General features: G+C 37.2%; 1 protein-coding gene across 1 annotated transcript in view; it reads left to right on the top strand.

Moving 5' to 3' along the window:
* Positions 1 to 3,694: 3,694 nt before the first annotated feature.
* LOC111036703 (segmentation polarity homeobox protein engrailed-like) overlaps positions 3,695 to 13,408 on the top strand; it is a 36,462-nt gene continuing 26,748 nt past the window's right edge. The window contains exon 1 of the mRNA XM_022318829.1: positions 3,695 to 5,678. Coding sequence (XP_022174521.1) covers positions 3,971 to 5,678 — 1,708 coding nt within the window. The 5' untranslated portion in view covers positions 3,695 to 3,970. The remainder of the gene's footprint in view (positions 5,679 to 13,408) is intronic.

The raw sequence follows: 13,408 nt of genomic DNA, 5'->3' as shown, positions 1-13,408 counted from the left end.
GTTAAATCAAGACAATTTGTACTTACCATCTACTATTACGATATTGGGTATAATAATCAAATAACAAAATCACAATAAAATAATAGAAATTTAATGAATGAAAAAATCAATAAACAACATACTATTATTAAAGCCAAATAATCATAATTTAATATACTATAATGCAATGCACCATTTTAATATTTTATCCAGTTTACTCTATACCGTGTGTAGATACGAGTAATTGTAAATCATATTCTGATACAAGTTATTACTCTAATGTATTTTCCCAGAATATCAGTAACCATATTATATTTTAACCTCAAATAGTTTTTATTCTCCTTGAAATTCTGAATTGAATGATACCAAAATGTCAAAATCGAAAAATTGTCAGATACGAGGTATTGCCAAATCATCAACGATATTGTATATTATGATTTATACTTGGAATATAATAAAGCTGAAATGTGCACTGTTTTATTGAAACAATAAACGAACAGTTTTTTTTAATCTTGGCAAGTTAAATTGTTACATCAACGTAAATATTTATTATACAACAATTATTTTTTTTATATATAGACATATATAGTAACAGTTTTTTTAAAATTATAATGACATGTATTAAAAAGTTATTATATTAAAGATTTAACATCAATTTTTATTAATATGATGATTAGGTTAATCAGTGCAATAAACCATAGTTCTTTACATTGATAAATTATTTTTGTGAATATTCGTAATTTCTTATTCATTGATAATTAGAACTTATTTATAGAAATGAAAATCTGTGTGATAAAATTAATAACTGATGTATACGTTGTACAAATATATTTTAAAAATAACGATCGAGTTTATGTCAATAACAATATTATAGTATTATAAAAAATATAGTAGTTATCGATTGTTATTTACATTTCACCCAATGGCCGTTACTGCTCTCATGTCTACTATTTTTTAAGCACCAAAAATGTGCTTTAGGGGAATAATTGATATTAAATTTATTGTTTTAATTGTTTAATTGAACCTAGTAAATGTATATTGTGTTTGTGTAACTACATATTGCTAATTGTTTGCTAAAAAATACCAAATTGCTAAAAAACACCGAGGTAAGTATCTAACATAAATTATTAATCTTAATTAATCTTTTTTTATTATTATTTTTAATCTGATAGGTAATTGTAAAATTTGTAGAAGAATATTTTCTACAATAAATACAATTTTAGTTGTGAATTTAATTCATTTTTTATTTTAAGTTTTTTTCTAATATAAAATATAATCCAGTCAATCTGAAATTTCAACAAAGAATAAATTGTGGTCATAATATTTAATTTATTAGTTCTACTAAAAATGTATTGACTTATTTAAATTAATACATCATATATATATTTGAATTGTTATGAAAAACATAACCTTTTAAACGTTTTGGTAGCTATATTGAGCTGTTGGAGTCAAAACGAGCCCATACGTAAATGGTGTTCAGAGTCTAATGAAGTGCTACAACTCGTTTGTAGGGAAGAGAGAGGCTGGTCCACTACATACACCTTGCAAATAAGGGATGGTACCGTGAAGTTTTTTGGTTTTGCAGTGGAGATCATATCAAGATGAATTCGAATCCATTTCAACATAGCCATGGCTATGACTCAGCAAGATCAAAGATGTACCTACTAAAAGAACCCTCCTATCCGAGCAAAATCGAGTATTTGATCCACTGGGATTTCTAACACCCCTACGACTAAAGTGAAAAATATGCATGCAGCAAATTTGAGTGTCATAGTCCTCTCCCGCAGACGTTAAAGAAATATCGTAATACTCATACATTTTTTATGAGGTCAGAATCGGAGCCGGTAGGACCGCCTCAAGCTTAGCGAGCCGGCTGCAGGCGTCGTAGTACCTACTTGTCATACTCTAATTTGCTCCTTATACTTTAATTATATTGTTGTGGGTATGCGTAAAAAACACAAAATCAACGAGAAAACAACTATAATATTCTTACCTAAAAGTTCCAATATCGGTTGTTTCACTTCAATATCAAAACTAACAACACACTATTGAAACTACATAGCAGTGATCGAAAATTTGTTATGCGTCGTATAATGTTTGTTAGACGGAGAAAAGTCCACAACACATGCGGGTACGAAGTAATCTTAATATGTGTTTGATGCTGCTAATAAACCTATAGTTTTGGCTGTTAATATATACATGTTCTATTATTTTTTACTCTTATTGTAAGTGGTATTCAATATACTTCTTAAAGGTTCTAAGTCAGATTTTGTCACCGGTAGAAGCTCATCTGAAATCGATGTTCGCTAAAAAAAATGTAATAAACGTACAATTTGATTTATAAGATTATTATATATAAAATAGAAAATTCAAATCGTTCATCAATTTTGTACCTAAGTATATTGATACTTTTGTTTTATGTCTATTTTAATGATTATAATGACAACCTTCGTAAAAATCTTTAAGGTAGCAGGTTATTATATACATCACCCGCGTTTAATAAATCCACATCGTGGTAAATAGTTTTATCAATTATCAGCATTTTATACGAAAATATATATTGTATTATCAAATATAGGTAATTCATAATTTATAGCTAAAGTTATAACGAGTATTATATAGGTAGGTACCTATATAGATATTGTAAACGATGCCTGTCCGCAAGTCGTATATTATAATATTAATATATATTACATTGTGACGGGTGCTTAAATTATATTTATAATGTATATATATTAATACTTATGTACATAATATATATCATGATATATATAAATGCCTTCATAGTTATAGGTTCATGCGATCGCATCTCGGAGTTTTTATCATTATTATTGTGCGCCCGTGCGTATTAACTACCCGTATATGATGTATTATAATATTGTGGTTGTATATTACATTAAACCTGCGTAGTCCAGCGTGTGTCGGTCGCGTCGTTCGATTGGGTCTCTCGCGTTCTCTCCGGAAATCTGGTTAATTTATTTACCGATGCCCAGGTCCCTCTATATCGCACGCACTGCAGTAAATATACAAAAGTAATAACAATAATAATAATATGTTTATTTAGAGTTTGTCGACGACGGATCGATTTCTCCGAGTGCAGTCAGTATACCTATACGTATATGAATGTGCGTGTGTGCGAGCAAGGTATGTATATGTTTACTGCACACTCGCAGTCATTAATTTACATTTCTCGTTTTGTCTTCTATATACATTCGTGACGTTGCGGATCCCTTATATATAATACTACTACTACCCACACACGTATCTATCCACACAATACGTATACGTATTTGTGAAAAGGAGACGGCTGTGCAGTGGCGGCGGCGTTGAACGAGAGGTGTTGAGGTGAAGGAGCAGCAGAGAAGAGCATGAAAAGAATAATAATAATAATAATAATAATAATAATAATAATAATAATAATAACAAAAACAACAACAATATAGTGAGCGCTCGCGCGAGAGAGAGATGTACGCGCGGAGAAGTGAGAAGTGGTGTCGTCCTGCGCGCACTGAGGCGGTGGCGGGGTGAACGGACAGCTCAATCGGCCGGCCAATAGCGCTGGGCGGCGGGTCCGGTGGGCGTGGCCCGGCAGTCGCGCCCGTTGGCCCGCCAGCCCCGCGTTACCATGGCACGGTGGATGGGCGGAGCCTTCGCGGCGGCCGCGGAGGCGCGCGACCGGACGGCACGGTGGCGCCGATAGACTCGTTCCGACGACGACGATTACAACAGATCGAACCGCGGAGACGAGTCGCACGCCGCCTCCGTCGCCGCCGTTTTTCGGGTAATACGCGCGGCCGACCGCGAAACCGACGCCGCGCACACGCGCCACACAGACGCTATTTATGCAACGTTTGTATTATAATTATTATTACTAATATCGTACACATTGCCGACGACGTCGTATTGCTGTGTGTAGGTTTGATCTATTTATATACGTAAGGCCGCGATTGTAGACTTTTATCGTTTCACGACGGATCCGGGCCTGCAGGTCATGGCCCTGGAGACGGAACGTTGCAGCCCGAACAACGCTTCGAGCCCCGGCCCCACAGATAACAACCGGCGGCCCGGGCTGGACGACTGCAGCGATCAGACCAAAGAAGTGGTGTCGTCGTCTTCGTCATCGTCGTCGACGACGTCGCCGCAGCAGCCGCAGCCGGACGTCACTATCTCTGCGTTCCGGCCGGTGCGTGACGGTGCAGCCGCGGACGGTGACGACGATCGGGCCCCGCCGAAGGCCGTGGCCGAGGAATCGTCACTGTTGGCCTGCAGCAAGCCTCTGAGCATATGTTCGCCGCTTCAAAACAAGACTGCCGTGGCGGTCGACCCACTTTATAATCGTCACGCTTCGCCGCCGCCACTGCAGCAACCCGCGAGGAAAAAACCATCATCACACGTTCAGAAGGCCCAGCAAGTGACCGCCGACGTGCCACGATGGGTCCAGCAACAGCAGCAACAACACACCACCCACAACGGCGATCATGGCACTTTACAGCCACCGTCCACCGCAGCGGCCGCAGCCGCGGTCGAGTACACGATGGCTATGGCTGCGGCAGCCGCTGCTGCTGCCGGCGGTGGCGGTCACGTGCCGCCCGTGTTTCCGTTCAACTCTTGGATGTACCGGTTCAACTTCCTTCCGATCGTTCCAGCCGCGGCTGAATATTTCCGGGAAATGCAACACCACAACCTCCACCACCCGAACGACAGTGGATCGCCAGAAACGAGCGACGACCGACCACCAGTCGCGCTTCACTTGCAGCCACAGCACGCCGAATTCGCGAGGCAACTGCAGCTGAACGGTACGGTGGCCAACCTCCACCACCACCATAATCCGGTGGTACCGTCACCGCAAGTGGTGCAGTCGGCAGCTCACCAACCCCTACAGCCACCACCACCGCCGCCGCCGCCCCAACCGTCTTTGCAGCAGCCGCCGATGATGGCCTCCGGTTACGTTTCCCGGCCGGCCAGCACTTCTGGTTCGTCGGACGTATCGTCGTCTTACGGCTGCGGTGGCGGTCCCCCGACGGCCGCCGGCGCCGGAACTACAAAGAACTGCAGCAGCTACCGTTCGCCTTCACCTCGCTCGCCTAGCCCGTTCCGATTGGCGTTTTCCGTCGACAACATTCTTCGACCGGAATTCGGCAGTAAACTCCATCACCACCTACAGCAGCAGCAGCAGCAGCAGCAGCAGCAACACCACCATCACCTACATCACCATCACCACCAGCCTTTGCAACAGCACAACCGCCACGGCAGGCCGTTGTCTGCGTCACCGCCCCCGCCAAACTCAGCCAAACTGCACTTTAGCACTCTGCTGCAGAACAAGCCACACACGCAGCAGTCCACGCCGTCGCTGCACCGGCCCGCTCCGACCCGTCCCAAAGCAGCGGCTGTCGGTCCCAAAAGGCCTGCGTCCGCTGTCACGGCGGACAAGGCCAACAAGCGAAAGCCGGTCCAGCAACCGTTGCCGGCATGTTCGCCCGTCATTAACAACAACAATAACAACTGCTATGACAGCGACAACAGCAAGTCGGCAAACGGTGGCCGGAACAACCAACACCACCACAAGCCAGACGACTCGGGCAACGAACAGGAATCGGCGGGATCGGATGCGACCGGAAGCGGCGACCAGCAGTCCAACGACAAGGAGATGTGGCCGGCCTGGGTGTACTGCACGCGGTACTCGGACAGACCGTCTTCGGGTGAGTGCGAAAACGGACTTTTCATTATTATATAACATTATCGTATTAGTTTTTCGCTCCGTTGCACATCAGGCGCGAGGGTACGATATCGTCCATGCGGGGTTTTTCCAAAATTAGTGTTCTGGTTAGGTCCTTTACGGCTATATATATATCACGTAACAGTGCCTAGACCTGAGGTGCTGAGATGATGTGAGTTGTACCTATTGGTGACGACGATGTGCTGTTCCGATTTTTTATTAATATTCTCCGTCTGTGTTTGCCTATAATTTCTGGCAGCCAGATTGCCGCCGTCGCTCGCAATTATGTAAATTATATTTTATGTATATTATAATGTGTTATTTATGCACGCGCGAAATCGTTTTCAACGCGATTTAATCGAGCGAATAAACAGCAAATCATAATATGATGATTACTATTATATTACGCCATAATATTGTATATTATAAAAGCGTTGTCGCGTAGGTATAATATATATATATTTATATACGTGCAAACGTCGCTAAACGTCGTACAGTAATCGTAAATGTTTACATTATATTATGTATGCACACACACACGCACACACACACGCGCGCGCGCGCATATAATATATATATTTAGTCATTAGCGTTAAATAATATATATAAATTAACATACGAGAAATTAAGTCATTCGTCGCGTACGAGTGCAATGGCAAGGAAAAAAAAAATAATCCGCGAGATTTTCGATTCCGTCCGTACCTACCTACGTGTAATATATACGCGTTTGTAACGTATAATTTATGTAGATAAATACGGAAAAAATCAACAACAAAAAAATCGTCTCTATTCGCCGCCGTCGTATATATACATAATATTATACGCGCCGATACGGCCGTACGATATCATATTATATTATATTATTGTCGCACACGTTGAATACGATTAATGATTATGTACCTAGGTATAACGATAACGTGCACAGGTAGGAAAAAAATTATATTATACGCACATAAGGCATAGATGTGTCTATAACCTAATGTGTAATGCGCGTAGGTGTGTTATATTGGGCACACACGCGCATATAATGATATAATTATATGCATTAATGTACTGCAGTATATTGTGTGATTTCGCATTCGTGTCTTGAGCCGATTTTCGTAATGATATATATTCGTTGCACTTGTCGTCGTCGAATGATTGACGACTACTTTATCGTGTATACGACCTATACAGCTAATGTGTGTGTGCGTGTGTGTGCGTGTGTGCACACCGTTCCATTGTCTTTGGTCCGATTGTTCGCCTATTATAATATTGTTATACATTATTATAAATCGGCCGTTGAACGGTTTGTACGCACGCGCGAAACGTGCGGTGTTGCGCAATGGTAGGTGAAAAGTAAAAGTCATATGCCTACAATATAAAGGTAAAATAGCAGCAAACATACCTATTTTATACGCATGTCTATCGGACGTATTTAAAAAATCGCGACCCGGCGACGGCGCTATGACATTCCACGTGACAACTCGAGATATTATTTTGAAACTGTGTCCTATGCGTTCTCTGTATAGGCTAAAAACAGTGATTGATGTGTTGAAATCATAATACTAAACGAGTTTTTTGTTTGTTTCTCGACTATTGTCAAACGTCATTGTTTTTCCTGGCGACTGTCCGATATATTTTGCTGGCCGCCAAATTCATCGCAAGAATATATAGGTATATTAGAACTCTTATTTTTATTTACTTTATAGGTATTATCACCTTAACGTAATTATGCAATATTACATCTAATAGTTATCAAAACATTATATACCAATGTTGGTAAACTCGAGTAATTTTCGGGGAGAAAAATTCGATTTCGGTGTGGGCCCTAACCTATCATCGTGAAATCTCTGGCGTTTCGTGACCCATATAATGTACGCCGCTTTTTGGGCGTCTACGTGTCGGTATGGCTTGTCGTTGATTTTGGCACATTCCCGAAGCCCGAGCATACAGTACGATTCTTTTTTCTATACCTACATCTCAATGGGAACTTTTTCATAGTTAAGTTAGGTTGTATGCGGATAAAAATAATTTAAAAAGTGGTCGTATAATATTGTATTATTTTTAGTGATTAACATCGGGCGACGTCACAACTCACAAGTATTAGTCAACTAGATCAAAATCGACTGGCAAGTCTACCACATTATTAAGTAAACGGGAAGCGTGCCAATCGAATAACTGATTTTATTATTCGCACTCATCTAAAACATTAAATCGTCACCACATTATATTATGCACATCTACATATTTTATAATTGACGTACATTATGAGCATAATTTCAGTTGGCTTCGACTATCATAAAACATTTTCATATTGTAATATTTTTGGTTTAACTGCAGGTACATCAACGCCAACACCGTAGATCGGTTAGTGGTTATCGGCATATACCAGGTACTTATAGATATGGTAGATACATACGGTATTTGCCTAATGTGTGTGGTTCGGGTACATTTCGAATAACGTGCAGATTACAATGATATACGCGCGTTTGGCCCTGCACAATATTCACAATGTTTATGTACCTATTTAATGTATAATATTATTTATACGCAATAATACTCCACGGATGTGCTAATTGATAAATAATATTTAATTGTGGTGTCGCGTGACTCGTCATCTCATGCGACGTATAGTGAGAATTGTAAACGCGCCCCGTCACGGAATTATTTTTTCGTGACAAATTGTTTTTGAAACGGTTTGATTTGTCGCCAGAAAGAAATAAGTATCTATGTACAATTACTCCTACTAACGTGGGTATTCGAGTAGGACAACTAATTATTATATTGTGGTGGTCAATAATTACAAACATTTTGGAGTGTGGGTATTTCACTAAATCATTAATAACAAAGAATTTACTAATCAACTTATTTCACTTATACCGTAGTTGTGGTGACCGCTGTGCACAATATTTATAAATTATAATGTTTCAATACAGATCCATGTATGTAGATTGCATCGCGTGGCCCCTTAACCAATAGCTGCTGACAAAAAAATAAATACCTACTGATGTTCTAAGGTATTGTACTCGATTCGCCTACATCGTAATCACCGCGTGATGACGCGACAGCACAACATTTTTGTAATAAAAACGACGGCTGTGCAACCTACCAAAATGTTTTTCGACGTTATCGATTGGTCTTTAATGTGTTGTCAATAAATTTATGGGCTTATATATGTACATGCTCGATGATACGTTTATATTCTTTTTCAACAATCGTGGCACAATATTTATTAAGAGACACGACTACACAATTAATCATCAACTTTGTATACTGTGCACAAACTCTATTTGGTATAATTAATTTTTAAAGTCATTCGAGGTCGAGATTATAATCGACCACCAACGAACTATATAATGATGAAGAACAGCTAACGCATGCCCTTATTTTCTGTAAAACAAAAATATGATAATTTTATGAATGAGCCCTGCTTCGGGCTGTATGATTTTATTTGTACAATAGCCATCTTAATTTTTGTATCACGATACAATTATTAAACAGCATTTTGTATAAAGCAATCGTGCAAAAAGCACTAGAAATTATTTAGGAAGAGTGAAAAACATTGCTCAAACGTATAGGCGGTATAGGCATCTATACTAATTTTGTTTTCTTCTACGAATTTGTTATTCTATAGCAGTATTTTAGCGGTATTTTATACCTATCTGACTACCTATTACCTTATACCTGCGTCTATAACCATATTACAGATAGGTTAAAAATTCCAAATCGTAAGATTTGTAGGTACGTACATAAACATCATAAATGATGTAAAAATAAACGATGGAATAACTATTAAATATTTCAGATTCCGTTGAATAAGAAAACATTTTGTGAAAAAAATATAACTTTGAACAATAATATCTTCTTAAAAGTAAAAAAAAATAAACATGAGAAAAAAATATCTAAAAGAAATGTGTATTTTATTTATACGTTCTGTAGATATAAATGAATCAAATTTATAGCTGACGTAGTTGTTTCTCATTAGACAGACACAAAAAAAAAAATAAATAAAAAAATGCATACGAGGTTATTGCAGGACAATAACGTTTGATTTTACACGATACAATAATGCCTAATAATACGCGTATACCATCGTTTATTTAATATCTATGTGCTGTCGGATTGTGGTTTTGTATTATGTACGCGATATATGTTTATGTGTGCATAAAAACGACGGGGGTGGTTCATGCTCTCCGACTGCCGTTATACACATGCGACAAATCCCCAAACGTATATTCACACTCTAGCACAAACGCACACAATAAATGTTTATAAATAATACGTGTATGTGTGTGTGCGTGTGTGCGTGTGTGTGTGTGTGTGTGTGTACAAAACCACCCTAATCGCGTAATAGTCTCTCGTGTTTTTTTTTTGACATTATCTCCGTCGCAGCTTCTCACCACACCCCCTCGCTTCGGCCGGGCAGGGGTGGGCGTCGGCGGCGGCGGTGTCACACAACGCCGTGTTTAACACATGTACGCACATCGCCGACGGTACATAATGACATGATATAATATCGCGATAAATAAATGACTGTAATAATAACACAAACGACGTATAATGGTTCCCGGGCGGCTCGGGACCACATCGGCGGCGACAAAAGACGATTTTATTACATACTATATATATGTATATTATACTTCACGACAATGGCGGTTCTTTTTTATTTATCTTTTTTCCCGTTCCGCGTTTGCTTGTGTGTTATTGTACACACGGGCCTTATGTCGCCGAAACCGCAGCGGGGGCCGCGCGTACAAATTTCGAATCGTATATATAGGTATAGGTTTTTTGTACTGTTGTTGAAAAATAATGATATTTTTGATTTACCCCTCAGCGCACCCCCACCAAGAATAAATTTTTAAATCCTCGTTGATCCTCGGAGTCATATCATACAAGTACGTGAGGATCAATCGACGGATTATACGGTACTCGAAATCGATCAGGATTTAACAATCATCGCGGTCAGTGGCAGCTCGGTCTTATAGTATTTTATATAGATATTGTGTAACTGCAGATATATACAGTATAATGACTACTGTATTCAATCCACTTTCGGAATTACAATACACGTCATTTTAATCGAGAACAAATTTTTCAATTTTATCGTCACAATCCTTTAGGTATGTAAATAGATTATCCATTTCTATTCTAAAACGATTGCAAACATATTAAATTGTAAATATTTAAATGTATGATTGTATATTTATTTATGAACATTGTCGGTCACATTAAACGTATAATCCTTTAGCAAAAAAACTTGCAATTTATTCACCTATGTATAAGGTATTTCATACTTGAGAAAACAATAAATCTTATTAGGTTTTTTAAGTATACTTATAGTTAAAATGATGTCAATTATTCGGTTTGCAATTTACGAACCTCTACCAATTCTATATAGGTATCTAATACGTATATATTATATTTATTTATAAGCATCCTATAGATTAAATTCGCAATAAAAATTTGGCTTGTCTTTTCACACCGGTTTTCACAGGTTTCTTACGATTATAATTTTATTCGGCATACGTCCTTTTAATACGTATGTATGTAGTTATCTTGTTTACTTATTGTATAAACATATTGGTTATAGTCCACTGCAAAATCTTCTCATAATTTACCAAAATTGTACGTTCCATGGAGACTGTGTCTCTATTATTGTTGATGGAAAAAAATGTCAAAATTATTTACACACAGTGAGTCAATATAGGTAATAACTAATAAGGTAGTAGGTACAGCAATTACAGTACTTCGTTTACTTGTATTTATTCCATACTATCTACGGTCCTTTTGGGTTTTTGACCTTCCGAAAAATCTTTGTTTTCTCGAACTTCTTATGAATTCATGCTAGTTAAAATTAAACAAATAAATAGGTAATGTATTTAATATTTATTCGAATTTTTAATTTATGACAAATTATATAGGTAGGTACAAATTATAAAAATAAATATTACTATTACACACTACTTAGTCGCAATACATGGCCATTCGTTTAAAAGCTTAGTACTTTTGGGTCCTGCAATTATTTTTTATCCATTTATACGAAATAAAAATACATAGTAAGTAATATATAGAACAGTGACATACCGTACCACATATTTTTATATATGAAAACAAATTTAATCATTTCGCAGTTCGTTGGTTGAATTCTCTATTTTTGTACGCAACGCGCATTTTAAAAACCACTGCAGCTATTCAAAACGGGACCAGTTTTTCTCAGGTAACAATTTTTTTTTTTGGATATCCGCTGGTTTTCCGAACCCGTTATTGAATTTATCCATGTTATACCTGGGGTATATATAATGAACCTGCTCGAGCACGTTTCAGAGTTCACGGTTTAAAACTGCATTTAAAAAAAATTATATTCTCATTGTGCCTGCAGCCGTAGATATATATAAATATATATATACGAGCAATTTAAAATTTCACGAAATATGAAAACGAAAACAAAAATGAAGGTTGTAAATAATTGTATACGATTAATGTTAAATAACTACAAAAATATTTACATGGATCGAATTTTTTGTTGAATAAAACTCCATGCTCTACTAATTATTGTTAAAGAAAAAAAGAACTAACAAAATGATATCGATGGATGTGATCTCTTTAAAAAATCTACCTCCATCATATTAGGTAGTTATCACAACGTTTGAACAATATTTAAGATAAATGACTAGAAATAAAAATTTAAAAGCCAGAACATTCAACATACTTATTATGCAATTGTTGTAATAAGTTACCTAGGTTAAATATTGTATGAGGTTATTTAATTTGAATTGCATTTATAAAGAAATAATACAATTCCATTAAACACTCAAATAGTTTAATTAATTTTCATAAAATAAATAGGTGATGTAAATTACCAAATCTTACTGACTGCGGTACGCCTATCATACAACAATCACGTGTTCTCATGTTATTGTTTTACGTGTATATTGGTAGACAAAATAAATGTGACAAGTAAATCAAGAGCGTTTCAACGTTAAATATGCCGTATAACTGTAATATATTAATTTTGTCAAAAGGTCGACCCGCGTTTACGGTAAAATTAATTAACGTTAACGGTTTAACCAATAGGTATACCTTTAGGTACATATTATAGAGTGTAACGCGTTAGAAATTCATCGAAATTGATAGTAATTAAATCGTCAACGAGATTCCGTAGTCGGAGACAATCGATTTTGTTGTGATCACTATACATCTATAAGCAATACAGGTATTAATCCCACGTTACATAGCACTTCGCATCGTTCTTATAATATAATCTTGAGCTCTTGTGTCTTGAAATTCTTGGCATTTTTGCCATGTATGTGTAATATGTAACCGTATAAATTATTCCTGACCCCATTTTGTGATTTGACATAAAACCGCAACGAGATGGTATTTATGCCGTACCTATTCGAACAGGAAAACGATTTTCAGAACATTTTTAATCTTTTTTGTCGAAAAGTCGCATTGCGTCGTTTTCGTCGGTTTTAATTTAAAATATCACACACTCGAGTGGTTTCGAATTAAAAGACTTATAACAATAACATTATTAGTGTCCTAAAATGTTCTAAAATGATTAGTCAACTTATTCGTTTAATTGTATGTATCAATTTCATTGCTCAAAATTAAATTTTTAATATTCTATAACGTACATTCAAAAATCTCAGAATACCTTTATAAAATATAGAGTAATTTTTAATCAAATTCATAAAAAGATTTTATATTGGTACTCATACCGAACAAGTG

This window comes from Myzus persicae, unplaced genomic scaffold, assembly GCF_001856785.1.
Source record: "Myzus persicae strain clone G006 unplaced genomic scaffold, MPER_G0061.0, whole genome shotgun sequence".
Taxonomy (NCBI): Eukaryota; Metazoa; Arthropoda; class Insecta; order Hemiptera; family Aphididae; genus Myzus; species Myzus persicae.
This window is presented reverse-complemented; position numbering and strand designations above follow the sequence as displayed.